General features: G+C 33.4%; 2 protein-coding genes across 2 annotated transcripts; one reads left to right on the top strand and one right to left on the bottom strand.

Annotated features, from left to right (window-relative positions):
• Positions 1 to 647: 647 nt before the first annotated feature.
• On the top strand, positions 648 to 5,528 carry LOC100243376 (probable prefoldin subunit 4). The gene is made up of 3 exons (XM_002264386.4): positions 648 to 813; positions 898 to 1,008; positions 5,122 to 5,528. The coding sequence occupies exons 1-3, from the start codon at positions 805 to 807 to the stop codon at positions 5,380 to 5,382; spliced, it is 381 nt and encodes a 126-aa protein (XP_002264422.1). The 5' UTR covers positions 648 to 804; the 3' UTR covers positions 5,383 to 5,528.
• A 3,726-nt stretch (positions 5,529 to 9,254) lies between these two features.
• On the bottom strand, positions 9,255 to 10,834 carry LOC100248504 (PRA1 family protein E). The gene has a single exon (XM_010661840.3). It carries the CDS (start codon positions 10,436 to 10,438, stop codon positions 9,818 to 9,820), a length of 621 nt encoding a protein of 206 aa, XP_010660142.1. The 5' UTR covers positions 10,439 to 10,834; the 3' UTR covers positions 9,255 to 9,817.
• Between the last annotated feature and the right edge of the window lie 4,491 nt (positions 10,835 to 15,325).

Consider the following 15,325-nt stretch of genomic DNA (forward strand, 5'->3'; position numbering starts at 1 on the left):
TATTTTTATGATAATCATTTATTAAGAGTGTATTTAGTAATGTTTTTAATCATTCTAATACTTGAATAAAAAAATTTTGAGTATTAAAAATATTATAAACCCTTCTTAAAATTATTATCAAGGTTTTAAGTATTCTTTAAAAAACACTATAAATGATTTTTGAACAATAAAAATGATTTTTTGGATTTTTAAAAGTATTTCATAAATTTTATAAAATACTTTTTTTTTTCAAAAACATTTTTAGCTTTTAGAATCACTCTAATATGATATGAGATTATTATAATTTCATTAAAATAAATAAATAAATAAAAACTACAATCAAAGGTGACTCATTGTTTATATTTAAAAATATTATTATTAGAATTATAATATATAAACTTTGGAGGGACACAAGTATAAAATGTATATATTTAAATATTAAGAATTTATAAGATATTTATTTTAGGGATACAAAATGATTTTAGAAAAATGCTAAGTAAATGTTAGATAGCATATTGCAAAGCATTTTTATTTCTAGAAATAAAAATTGAAAAGGGATTAGAAAATTGTCTCACTATCTCCTTTTTTTTTTCTTTTTTCTTTTTTTGTGATTTCCTATTAATAATAATAATAATAATAATAATTGAAAAAAATAATAATAATCTTTGGAAGACGGTTATTATTTTCATTTGTCCAGCCAAACGGCCCACTTCTATTTGACTGATGCCCGACCGCATTGGGATCCAGGCCAAGCCCTTCTACTAGTTTCCATTTCTACACGCCCTTTTCCTCGACCCCAGCCCTCGTCGCCTTCATCGATCAAATATGCAACAGGTATGTAAAACCCTACCAAAACCCTAATTTTTTTCGTTCTTACTATTTTCTTCATAATACTGATAAGGCATTACAACATGGAAGAGTGGAGGATCTGAAACAGAGGTGACATGGGAGGATCAGCAGAACATTAACAAATTCGGAAGACTAAACAACAGATTTCACGAGCTCGAAGATGAGATCAAGATGGCCAAGGTAATAAAGAAAAAAGAAAGGACTTTTCTGTTTTCCTTTTCGATCTATGATTTTTGTTAATTTTTTAAAAATTTGGTTCTACTTTTTAACTGTGTTTTTATGCTAAATTTGAGGTTGGTTTTAAAAATTAGAGGGAACCCTGATTTGTTTTTGTCTTCATTTGGTGGGTTTTTTGAATAAAGTTCTTCTTTTCACTGGATTTTTCTGTTAGTTTTCGGATTAGGGTTCTGATTCTGGATCTTGAGTTATTCACTGTATTGCATGATCTTAAATGGACTTTAAAAACCTACAGAAGGGCTTTTTTCTACCTCGTTTTTCTATGGGTATTAGGAAAAAAAAGATTCTTTCTTTCAATTTCATATGGGATTTACTTGATTGCTGTTGATTTCTGAATATTAGAAAAACGCAGCTTTACCTTTTAAGTTTGATGGATATTAATAGAAGAAATATGGATTTGGACTTAACTTTTGTGATTGGTGGAAGTGAAGTGAGAAAAGTTGGAAAATAGTGCTCATTGGTGTGCTAGGAGCTTGTTTTTATAAATATAACACATTTAAATTTAAATAAAATGGAGAAATTGAGCTAAAGGATGCACTTGAAGCAGAGAAGCAATGGAGACATCTTAAAGGCAATTGTAGAATTTGAAATTGGTTTTTCTTGTCTGAATTCCAAAGCAATGTAACATTTACATGTTGAATAATGCTTGCATTGTATAGTGTATGTATGATCCACCGTCACTATGAGATTCAGATTTAAAATATTTATTAGAGACATTTCTGTTTGTGAAGATTAGAAATGATTTTTCCACAAATCATTTCTAATCTCACATGCCTTGTCATGCACAAGGGCATATGCCACAAATTGAAATGATCAGGGAGGGTGTTGGAAAAGCATTTAGCTAATGATTTGGCTAGGTTTCCATGATCCTATTTGATTGATATCTTTGATTATCTACACCAATGATGCTCACAGTGAAAAGATGTGAAAGTTTTCTTCTGTCAGCGAGATATTTTATATTGGATAAACTAAAGGTTGGTTGCACGATGTATTAAGAGCAATCATCAGATTGAAGGAAGCAATATAACACACTCAAACAATGCAAAATAAAAATAAAAAATAAAAAAGACCTTGTTGTGAACTCTTTGAAAAACTTTGATGTTGGAAATATAATCTGTTTGTCTTACTGAGGTTAAAAGTGGCTAAGTTTTGATGAGTTTTCTTCTACATTTGGTCTTGGGATTCATTGTTCATGGGTTAAGTGTTCTACTCTTGAGCATGATAGCTTGTCCTTATTTTTGGTTCACATTATGTATCATTCCTCGTGGACATGAATTTCAAGCATCTAGCATCCCATTTAACACCACTGCCAAAGTGCAACTTCTAATTCTTTTCCATAAAATTGTTTCCTAATATTGGTTTCCATACTTGATAAAACAGGCAACATTTATATGCATGTATCATTCTTCTATGCTTCTTACAACTGCATTTCTCTGTTTATGCATATTTAAGAAGTTGGGCTTGATCCACAGATTGTTGATGTGGCCTCAGGCTGAGTTTGTGACAAACCAAGCTTGCATTGAGCTGGATCAGCTTGGCAATTGAGAATGCTAAAATTTTGTGATAATGGAAGTTTCTTTGAAGATTACTTAAGAAAATATAAATTTTATGTGTGATTGATTGTGTACGAATGAGATATATTTGCCCAAACCAACTGTAGCATTCAAGATTGAAAACTGTACTTAGTATTGGTTTCTCTTCTGAACCTAAGTTAGTTTTCTCTATTACTCAAGTTGGCATGTTTGGTTATGTCCTTCAAACATTTTTCTCAATTCCACTTAATGATGCCTTATCTCAACTACTTATTTCAGTCATGTGAATCAGTTTGCACCTTTCTACCCTATGTAGTGTCATTTCTTTCATTGAGTCCTTCACTTCAATGTCCTCTCTATCAAGTTCTCTGGCACATTTCCCCATATTCTTGTAGTACCCATTAACTTGATCTATGTCAACCAATATTGATGAAAACACACGTTCTTGTTATGCATGGCCACAACACAAGGATCAGTAACAGAAAAGGAAAAGGTCATATTTAGTTCTCTATCTCCTTGAGGAATCAAGCCCTTCTAGGTAAGTAGGTGTGGAGGTTGCCTTGAGAGAACAACACTTTTTGGTATAGAGTCATCCTAAGTATTTATGGGTTGCGCCCCCAATGATTGGGATACCAACTTTGTTGTTAGGTGCTCACATTGTTCCCCTTGGAAAGCCATTTCTCAACTCTTCAACAATTTTTCTAATTTCACATTATACTTGGTGAGAAATGGCACAAAAATTCGTTTTTAGGAGAATGCTTGGCTAGACAAATGTCCTTTCAAGCTTCAATTTCCAAATATTTTCAAAGTTACAAGGACTAGAGATAGGCTTGTTTCGTCAAAACCTTTATGACACAAAGATTGAATATCTAATTAGCCCCTTTCATTCCTACTTCATGCATATATATCACCTTCCCTTCTAATAAAAGAGTTTAGTCATTAACACCCTCAATATTTTCTCTATGAGCTCTTTCTATAAAGCTCTCTTCGTTTTTCCTCACTTTCCTGTTATGACCTCTTTTGCTCTAAGTTAATTTGGAACTCAAAAGCTCCACCAAAGGTTAATCTTTTGTTTGGCTTGTGGCTACCAAGAAGGTTAATACCAACAGCTTCAATTGAGGAGGCCTTACAAAGTTCTTAGCCCAAACCATTGTGTTATGTTCTTGAAGAGTAGTAAATCAGCCGATCATCTTTTTCTTCATTGTCCCACTGCACTTTTACTTTGGTATAGATTGTTATGCATAGCCAATCTTGAATGGTTTCCCCTTGGAGGCATAGTAGAGATGTTGAGAATCTCTTTTAAGGGCTTTAAAAGCCTACCTACCAAAAGGGAAGGCTCTTTAGCATATGGTTATTTTATCCTTGATATGGTTTATATGGTTAGAGAGGAATGCAAGGATTTTTTAGGATAAATGAAGATTTGTGGATGCCATATGGGACGATTTACTTTTTCCTCCTCCCTATGGGCCTCGGTCACCTAGCCCCTTCTAGATATTCCTTTGTATCTTTTAATGCAAAATTGGAAGAGTGCTTGCCACTCAATTAGGTTGAAGAAGAAAGTTATGATTGATTGGTTACCCTCCCTAGTTGGTTTGGTAAAGTTAAACTTTGACAAGTGTTCTTTGAGTAAACCCTAGTCAGATATGTACTAGAGGTGTGACTGGAGATCACTCTTATCCATTATTAAGAGCTTACTCGAAGCATGAAGAAGCGGGGTTGGCTAATGAGATAGAAATATTGGCATTATTGGACAACATGCTACAAGCCAAAGCTTTATGCCTATCCAATCTAATTGTAGAGGGAGATTTTAACACTGTAATATCTTGGATGAGTAATAGAGAAAGAGGTCCATGGAAGTTTGTGAAATGGATGCACAAAATCATAGATATTGCTAGCGAGTTGGGTTGTTCCTTCTCTTTGGCTCCTTGTTCAGCTAACGAAGTCACTAATAAGTTAACCAAATAAGGAGCAAAGCATTTGGCCTCCTTTTTGGAGATTTCCCTCCCCCTTGAGTGTCTTAATGTTTCTCTACTGTATGTATATCGGTTTTCTCCTAGTGAGGTTGGCTAGTTTTTGTGGATCTGGTTACTTGGTCACTTTCCAATGAACCTTTGTACATCATTTTAATAGATTGCTTGTCCTTCTTGTATTCATCACTTGATTGATGAATGAAGATGTTTGTTTCTGATTTTAAAGAAAGTTATCTATCTTGCAGTTTGGTCCATTCCTCTTGCAGCATGACATCACAATATTAAGTGACCCAGTATTGCACTAAAAGAAATAACGCCAATGAAGTAATGAATTATCTTTGCTTGTGGATAAAATGACAATTACTGTCTTGATATATGGAATCAAACAATATATATTACTCCCTTCTGTGCAAAAAATATTTTGTTACTTACTGCCATGAATTGTGTCAGATCTTTCCATGCCTGTTCCATCTCTTTATAAGCAATTAAAACATCGGTCAATCTGTATATGTTTAGTTGCCATCCCCTTTTAACTTAATGGCTTATTTCTTCAGGAAACAAATGAAAATCTGGAGGATGCAAGCAATGAGTTGATTCTCACAGACGAGGAGATGGTCCGCTTCCAGATAGGAGAGGTTTTTGCTCATGTGCCGAAGGAAGAAGTTGAGGAGAGGATAGAACAGATGAAAGAGGTGACTAGTAAGAAGTTGGAGAAGCTAGAGGAGGAGAAGGATTCTGTAGTTGCACAGATGGCAGAACTGAAAAAGATTTTATATGGAAAGTTTAAGGAGTCAATCAATCTAGAGGAGGATTAGTGGGAAGTTCAAGCATTCCCCCCCGTCTGGCTCCTTCCCGCTCTTTGGATAATGTGTGTTTCCTTGTTGCTAGGATGTATGTGGGGAATTGTTGATTATTTTTCCTTCGAATATGATATCAATGGCTCATTTGAGGATTGTTCCCATTTGCTGTCTTTACCGTCAATTCACGGCTTCCCTTGAAAATTCATTTGTTTCCTCAGCATTTTCATTAAAGATATCTTTCACAAAGTCATGCTACAATGCACTTCCAAGGAGAGATATCCTTCCCTATCAAACTATATTGGGAATCCTTAAATTCCCATCTAGTCTGAAAACTCACCATGAAAGAATCCAACTCAGAGGCTCACAGTGGAATGAAGCGTTGATTTGGCATTTTGCCCTGAGCAGTGTATTCTTGGCGTTCGCTTCATGGGTTTGATGATATTTTGGTTTCTTCGCATCATATAACAAAGATGATATATCCCTTCTGATCCTACTTTCCTTTAGGTCATGGTTTCACGTCCCATGAAAGTGGAACCACCCCATACCATGTACTCATGAAACATTCAAAAAGCTAGACATTTTTGTCTGTCAATGAATTGGCCTTAATGTATCAAGAAAAAATAAAATATATTACTCAAGCTGAATCTTAATCGTGTGTTAACCAAAGAACCCAGTCCGTCAACATAACAGCTTGGCCCCAATTTATTTTAAGAGAATGTAGGCTGTCAAGACAAGACCACAACTTGTCCCATTTGTAAATGAAAAACCAGCTAAAACCAGGTAGTCTTAACAGCTGCACTGCCTCAAAACTCAAAAGCAATTTCCCCTAGAGAGCAATATATTATTTATTTCCATTGTCTTAAGAAATGGAAGCATGGGCATATCCAAGCCTAGTCATAATTGTAGTTTACATGAATTTCACCCTTTCTTCAGGTGATTGCTGTCACTTGGGGCTGATTGATGATGTATCCTGGTAGCAACAAGTCTAACAACACAAATGAATCTCTCACTTTCTATGTTTCGGTAGGTTTATATTCTCAGCACCATCATCAGGAAGAGGCAACTAGTTTCACAATACTATTCATTATGCGGCTTAAATTTGCAGAAAAAGCAATCAAATGGTTCTAAGTTTTAACAATAATAGTTGCTAGATACCATTTGCATTTCACATTAGAAACATGCTTCTTAACACAGACAAGTGCTGCCCAAAAAGCAAAAATAGGCATCCCCCTCTTTCCAGCACATGATCAAATCCCAAGCACAGTAAGCATACCAGCATATTTTAGGGACATCAGATAAAAGCTCAAACAGCACATAATGATACCCAAGCCAAATATACCTGCTATATCTAGACATCCCACAAACAGTTACATTTTGTTTTTCATAGAATTTCAAGCAACAAATCAAAAGAGAATCTATCAATTAAAATGATCCCCCTTCACTTTAGTCAGCAGACAGATTTAGAGAAATTGTTTTATGACATCATAATAATGGCCCTCTTCACTTGTTAAGATGCCACCGGAAATACATTGGAGTCACTTCCAACACAGTGTACAATGGAAAAACTGGCCTAGTAACCCTGGAGCTTCCAATATGTGATATTGAATTAAGACAACAGAAAGAAATATCACCAATTGAACATCATAATCATAGCACAACTAATATCAATGCAAGCACATGTGAGTTGATCACCATAAAATCCAGATAAAACAGCACAAAATCCCAGCCATTTAGTATCACAAGAAGAGAACCATCCAATTTGAATGTGCTGCTTATTAACATATGGAACATCACCATCCAACTAAGCATTTTAAAGTACAACTGAATAAAGCTGTAGAGGATGGTATTACTTAAAACATGAACTACTTTCTTTAATGTAGCTTAGAAACAATCTATTGTGTTCTAAAGATAATGGTGATCCAAAAATATAACCTTTCAATGCTCTGTCATAAATAAAATTTAAAAGAGAATTACAAGCCCAAAAGGGGAAACCAACTTGCACTCATGGGAGTAAATTATAGCCCCCTTTTTAATTTCATACTCCCTCCTTTTGTGCATGGAGGCAGGTTCGATCAAGTGAATTTTCCTTCCCTATTTCTGTGTAAAAAGGGCCATCGCTGAATAAGTAAATCTTAACTGCTAAAGGTTGTTATGAAGAAGAGTAACACAAACCCTGAACAAGCTAAAAATTACCTCTCTTCCCATATTAGCAACAGATATCTGGCAGTAAACTCTAATGAGTTGATGCTATTCTATAGCACTCCTTTCCAAGGAAAGGAACCTGTCAATTCTAACATTTGCCCCTTTCCTTATTTAACTCAAGCACCAAAAATTGTAACGATGGAAATTGAGTGACATAAACGCTGCAATTCGAATGCGTGCATGCACACAACAAACTCAATCATGATCAACTGTTAAAGTAGATTAATAATATCCTGCTAAAAACTATGATAAAAGGTACAGCTAACATTATGAATTCAAGGCCTGCCATGTTTCATTCTTTAGTGAAGACCAAAAGCCGCTTAAAAATACATTCAGGCACATCGGAAAATGAATCCAAAGACCAATTAATAATTAAATTGGGGATTATACTTCAATTCTAATCAAATTTTCCAGTATTGCCACACTAATGTTTCTTTTAGAGGAATCAGATGTATATTGTATTGATTGAATCACAAAGATCTTACATTTAGTATTCACACCCATTTCTCTCAAAAGGTAGTTTATAAATGGTAATACTGCAAGCCGAGTATTTTAAATTGGCTGTATCGATAAGAAAGGGAGCATAACTACAAAAGGTTTAAGGATATACAGAAAAGCTACTGCTTATGGCATCTTAAGCATAATCTCCATAAAATTTTGAAAGAAAAATCTTTATATTCATTTAAGAACTTCCAAAATATGAATTAGATACAATAATAATATTCCAAATCACAAACCATCAAGACCTGCCTGCTTTGGATGCTATTTGAGCTCTTGAATGAACAAAATCTCTTTTCCTTAGTAGCCTCTGGTGATAAGTCAGCCAGAGCACAACATGTTTGCATGATAGTTTTGCCAATTCACAGCTATAAAATAGCAATTACTAACCAATGTGTGGCAAGCTGGAAATTCTGCAATAAGAATAATCCTTGCTGCAATTTTGACGACCAAAAACCAATTGACACCCACTTGAACTAAGCATATAAAAGGGTTTTTATGTTAAGGCCAACCTATCCAAGAACTGATGACTTAGCATTAATCCATGTACCTCACAATGGAATTATATTATTAAAAAGAATATGTTCGATATGTAGCTCAATTCGTTAACTGTCGTGTTCGGAAGCAACCACTTGCCTGTTTTGTTAAAGAGATAATTCATCATTAAACAAGGGACTGATAATTTTAGGAGAATGATTACCTAAAAAAGAATCCAAGATCTAACTTCAAACTGGTTTGAGGCAAACAAACACATTTTTTTCTATAGGAAAAGGGAATTTATTAAATAGCACCTAACAACAAAGGAGACGCAACCCAAGAACACAAGACCATTCAAAGAAACAAGAAAGAAGAAACAAAAACAGAAAAAAACACGTGCAAACAAACAAATTGATTAGATCAAAAAAGTGATTAATAGAACTTGTCATTCACAGGACTGACACATACTAATATCAGCCACACGTGTCTGAGATGACCAACAGCACAACACAAGAATTTCAGGAGCAGATTAATCATCAAAACTTTCCAAGTGCTACAAAAGTAAAGAAATTACACTACTTTTTCCATTTAAAGGATATCAGAAACAGAAAGTTGAATTTACTTTCGATGATGACGACAAATTTATTAGCTGATCTAAAAGTTCCATGTAACAACCTAAAATTCTGTTGCCACAAACCAAAAACACACAATTGGATCTGAAAGATTTGATATTGTTGATTCCAGCACAAAATTCCAAACTCATCCCTATCCAAATGAAGATTACATCAAAATCCAGGTTAAGGAAAAATCAGAAAATGGACAAAATACATATTCCCAGTCATTGATACGGAACCAGTATACAGTACAAGTTTCTTGTAGTCCTGTAAGGTAGCACCAAAACAAGAATGATAGAAATAGGCATAGGATCCTACCTCCTTTGAAACAATTACATGAGGATAACCAAAAGAATCAATGATAACTGCTTCGAAATAAAGCCTAAAAGACCAATAATCAATACCCACTTCCATGGAGTTTGAGCCACTTGCATCCTTAAAGGAGAGCGCAATTTATACACCTCAAATAGAATTCCATAAGTCCAAGAACCAGTCCCCAATTCCTTCAGGCTTGAACCAATTGTAGAAAAAATAACAAGCACCCAACAACAACAGCTTTGAGCCCAAATTAATTCCATCCAGAAAACAAGAAAATCTAACGATACTCCCTTCAAATTGAACTTCAAAACCCCGATAACTAGAACAAAAGAAAAAAAAAATCAAACCCGAGTATAATTGGTTGGCCGCAACTGCTGGCCACCCGCAACCGAGAGCAACCCTCCTTCTGCCACTTCCTCCTCATTCAGAAACAAGTCTTCTGTGCCCCTAAACGCAGCGTGTAGCCCAACCACCGCAACCCCAATTATTAAAGAAACTAAAACGTTCAAACCCACATCAGTAAACACCAATGCCACAACTGTAATCAATCCCAGCAGTACCAACACAACACGGTCATCGATTGTTTGGTGAAACAACACTACAGGGTTGTCCCGGAAGAAGTACAGAAAGAACCAAGCAACGAAGATTATCAAGAAGACAATCATGGATGTTGGGTGCCACAAAAGGCTCACAAATAGTATGAAAAGCATTACCATCGCGTAGTTCACGCGGAAGTAGTTGACATTTCTCTTGATTCGAGCCATTGCATCGCTGTAGTTGTGGGGACGGGAGAGAACTGAGTAGTCCAAGAACTCCCGCCATGGGCGTCTTGTGGCCATTAGGGTTTGGGTCCGTTGGGTGGCGCGTGAGATGAAGGTGAACTGTTCGGAGGTTGACGACGATGGAACGGCGGCGGAGGCGTTGGGAAGCGTGCCATAACCGGCGGGTGATTTTAGCGACATCTGAGAGAAATTGAGAAGTAATAATCCTTTACCCAAGAGAGAAAAAACAGAAGGGCTCTGGATTTGAGTTAATAAAGTGGAAATCCCAAGCTCAGATTGATGAAGAGAGGAAAAAACTAAAGAGAGAGAGAGAGAGAGAGCAAGCCTTAAACCTAGATTTATGAAGAAGAGAGAAAGCTTGGCTTAGAATTTAGGGCTTCACTGTAACCATAATGCAGAGGCAGACCCCAAGACGAGAAAAACGTTTTCTTGGGGTTTTCTTTTTCCTGAGAAAATGAATTAAGGAAAGAAAACGGAGAAATGGGTTCAGTTCGTTGCGTGATGACGACGTTATCAAAACAGTGGCTAGGGTAAAGTCAAGACACAAAGTTCCAGCCTTCCACCTCACCAAGCTTCCCTTTCTGGCTTTACAATCACATGTGGCCACCTCTCAACTAACTCATTATTTAGAAAACATGTTTTACAACGCTTCTTTTTAGTTTTTACAACAACTTATTTTTTAAAATGGGGTGTTTCTTAAAAATAATTATATTTTTATTTTTTAAAAAATTTAAAAACGCATAAATTAGGTTGAAAATATTTTAATTTTTTTAGAATTTTATATGTTTTTTATTCTAAATAAAAAAAATAAAACTATGAGACAGGTGAAAAACATTTTTTAAATTTAATAATATTTTTGTATTTATGTTGATAATTTTACTTGTAAGTTGTAACTTATGCCATAAGTTGTTTTATATTTAATGAATTATTTTTTGAAAATTATATATATATATATATATTTATGAAAGGAGACTAAGCATAACATCTACAAATTTAATTGCAAGATGATCGATAATAATAGTCAAAACTAAACTTTATAATATCTTCAGGAAAATTAGACTACTAAATGATTGATTCTAAATTACAAATATCTTTATTAATTAAGCAATTTGTTGTTTTATTTGTTTCCTTATAAATACGACAATAATTATAAATATTTATATCGCAAGATAACTTCCAATTATCCTTCATTGATAATAGAATTAGAAATATTAAATTTTTTATTATAATAATTTTCCATTCGCTTTCAATTTCTAGGTTTACCAACCCATTATTCCTAACCAGTAACATGTCATTTCTTAAGTCATACATTCTATAATGATGATCATAATTTTTCTTACAGTTATCTTTATGTTCTTTCTTTTTATTTTCTTTCCCAAAAACTTTATTTCTCACTTTAAAATAAAATTAAATAAATAAGTATTGTGTTACATACACTTTCTATTTGTTTAAAAAAATAAAAGGGGCAATATCTTCAATCTAGCATGTGATAGTTGTTATATAAAATATATAGATTTATCATGTACCCTTAAATATTACTTTTAAAAGAAAATTGAATTTAAGGTACTATAACTTCTTCTTTAAAAAAATATATATATTTTAGCATTTTAAATAGTTTTTAATTTTAAAAGTAATTATCTTTTTAGAGTAAGTTTCAAACATTTTATATTGAAACTATTATTATTTTTCATTTCTAATGACAAAACAAGAAATATAACCAAATCAACCTTAAATAAACAACAATAAAATAAATCAATAAATAGAAGAAACCATGATGAATGAAGTTGCAAGGTATCTTTCATATTAAACCATCAAAAACCCGTATTTTTCATGTGTCATCACTCAATGGCAAAACTTGTTTTTTCATTTGTGAAAATTTGATTTTTTTTTAAAGAAAAAATAGAATAAGAAATAAAACTCTAATATGACTTTTTTTTTTTAATGGAAAAACATGTTTTTAAAAACGAGTCCAAATCTAGGGTTAAGTTATTTGTTGGATGAAGATAAGTTACTTGTTGGATGAAGAGAATTATGATAATTAATTGATTATTATATAATAAAAAAAATACAATAAAAATATATACAACAAGATAAGATGAAAAGCAAATTATATTAACATACAACACTGGTAAAGGATTACACAAATTAATTTATTAGACTAATTATATTTTTTTTTTATTTCCAAATATTACAAAATTTTAAAGAAATTTCAAAAGAATTTATTTACATTAAAAGCAATTTCAAGTTAATGATTTCAATTTATTTATTCACAAAAAACTTAGTTTATTAACAAAAGATTTGATCTTTATTGGCATTCAAATTTATTAAAATACTAATAATAATAATTTGTATATAAAATAAAATAAAAATATAGAAGTTTTCACTACAATGGTAATATTTTTAAAAATTATTTTAAAAGATTAAATTATTAAAAAAATTATTATCTCAAATTTTAATTTAAAAAAAAAATAATTTTGAATGATATAAATAAATATGAACTTTTGGTATAAATAAGAAATATATCCAATTAATTTAAAATAAAGAAGAAAAAGGATAAAAGAAATGAGATTTCTATTTCACCCCTATTTTCTCTTTATTCATATTCCTTTTAAGTGACATATTTTTATTTTTATTGACCAAATTGACCAGAATGCTGATCTTCTAACTCTTGAAGAATGAGGGTTATATTAGTATTTTTAAATTTTCATGCTGTGGAATATTCGGATATTGGGATAGATCATGTATAAAGATAAGGAAGCGGGGTAGGAAGGGAAGCGGTGGACACAAGTATTTCATAGAAGGATGCCCTAAAGAAAGGTGGCGGCGTAGATTCGGCGTTGCAGGCCGCAGAAGAACGAAAGCTCAGGATGATAGGAAGGGCTGTTGCTGCTTGGAGTTGGAGATCATCTTCTTCTTCTTCATCTTTTGGTACCCTGCATTCTCTTCCTCGCTTCAATTGTTCATCTGTTTTTGTTTCTTCTGATTCGCTTTCCAAAACCCTACCACCGCTTGATCACATCGATGGTGTTATATCTCGTGCTAATCCTATGCTTTGCTTGCGATCGCAGCCCTCCATTTCCAAATTTAATGGATTTTTTTTAGGGCTAGTTTCCAAAAGCAAGCATCACTCTATCGTCATTTCTATGTGTAAACTTGAGATTTCCTCTGGAATTCCACTTGTTAATTCTTTCTGCCATTCGAGTAGGTGGGGTTTCTCTCTCCCCATTTTCGGAGATTTCCTTAAGCTTGCTGTCAACGAGTGACTGCAATTTGGGGCTTGTAGTCATCAGGCTACTTAGAAGCATGGCCTGTAATTGAGCATGAGATTGTCACTTATTCATAGCCTTTGTGAGGATAGACAAGTAACCGAGGCTTTGAACCTTTTCTCTGAAATGACCACTTGATAATTCATGGCCTATGTGATGAATGTAACCAAAAACAAGTTACCACAATGTTGAATGAAATGGTAGATAGCAAGATAATGCCAAATGTAGTTCTACTTTTAATACATTGGTGGTTGGATTTTGTAAAGAAGCAATGGTGATAAAAGCATATGATGTAGTTGACATGATGATCCAAAGATGTTTGACATTGTTTGTAGTCTGCAATGAGCAAGGCAGTTAAATTATTTGATGGGATGGCAAGGGCTTCGCGCTTAATGTTGTTAGCTATAATATCTTGATCAATGAATACTGCAAGATTCAAAGGATAGATGAGGTCACGAGTCTCTTTGAAGAAACATATACGCTCCTATGCACAGTTTGTGCCATGTGGGAAGACTCCAGGATGCAATAGAACTTTTTCAAGAGATGGTAGCTCATGGCCAAATTCGAAATCATTTTACTCGGGTACCTATCCAAAAATGGATATCTTGCCAAGGTTTTGACATTGCTTAAAGCTTTTGAAGATTGTAATTTGGATCCTGATATGCAAAATTTATAATATAGATCATTGATGGCATAGATATGAAAGGCTGATGAACTTGAAGCTACAAGGGACCTCTTTTTATAATCTCTCTTCCAAAGGATTGCTACCTAATGTTCGAACTTATTGTATAATGATCATTGGGCTTTGTCAAGAAGGTTTGTCAGGGGAGGCAGGTGAGTTGTTTGAGGAAATGGATATAATGAGACATCCCGAGCAATTCAACTTCTTAAAGAAATGGCTGCAAGGGGATTTCTATTGATGCATCCACTGCAACCTTGTAAGTGTAAATGGTTTCTGACGATGGATTGGATCAACCTGTAAAACAAATTTTGTATGAGTTTATGCAACAGGGCTATGATTTTCATCAACTCAAAAGTATGGAGTTCTTGGCAGTACCCTCTTGTGCATTTGCTTGTGAATTGTGATTTTGGAACCAAAAGAGTTTGATTTTATGACAATGTCATGTTGTTGCAATTAGTTCCAATTTCTTTTGGAATTTGTATGAGCAATGATTCATTGGTTATATGTATTTGTATTTTTTTTTCCCCTTGTATGGTATAGTATGCTCTCACCATACTGGCTTGACTACCATTGCAGGTTGTTTTGGTTGCAAGTATTCCCATATCATATTGGGGCCATAAATTTTTTTTGAAGAACAAGGAAATCATAATAAATTATGTCTTTATTTCACACATGTTGAATGCATCAAAATTCTTACTATTCTCACATTTCATTCTTGTAGCATCTTTGATTATTTTGATACTTTATGAAACATTGAAATACTTATAATTTGACATTTTGGATTCCTTGTTTGGAGTGATTCTAATTAAAACATTTTTTGTTTGTAGAGTTTCTATTAGAAATGTTTCTAAAAAGATTACTGTGAATTTATCTTGTATTTTAAAAATTACTTTTAATTTTTTAAAAATTTGAGTTATGAAACATTTTTAATATCTTAATTTTTTTAACTAGATTTTAAACAAGCATTATTATGAAAAAAATATATGCAAGCAAAAATTTTGCATTAAAATTAATTATTGGATACCGTCTTTGTAGTGGTATTCTCTACAAAAGAATATCCTTCTGTTATTTTATAAGAGAAATTATGTTATTTTTTTAAAAAAAGCCCAAGCCTTGATG

This window comes from Vitis vinifera, chromosome 14 (genome assembly GCF_030704535.1).
Source record: "Vitis vinifera cultivar Pinot Noir 40024 chromosome 14, ASM3070453v1".
NCBI lineage: Eukaryota > Viridiplantae > Streptophyta > Magnoliopsida > Vitales > Vitaceae > Vitis > Vitis vinifera.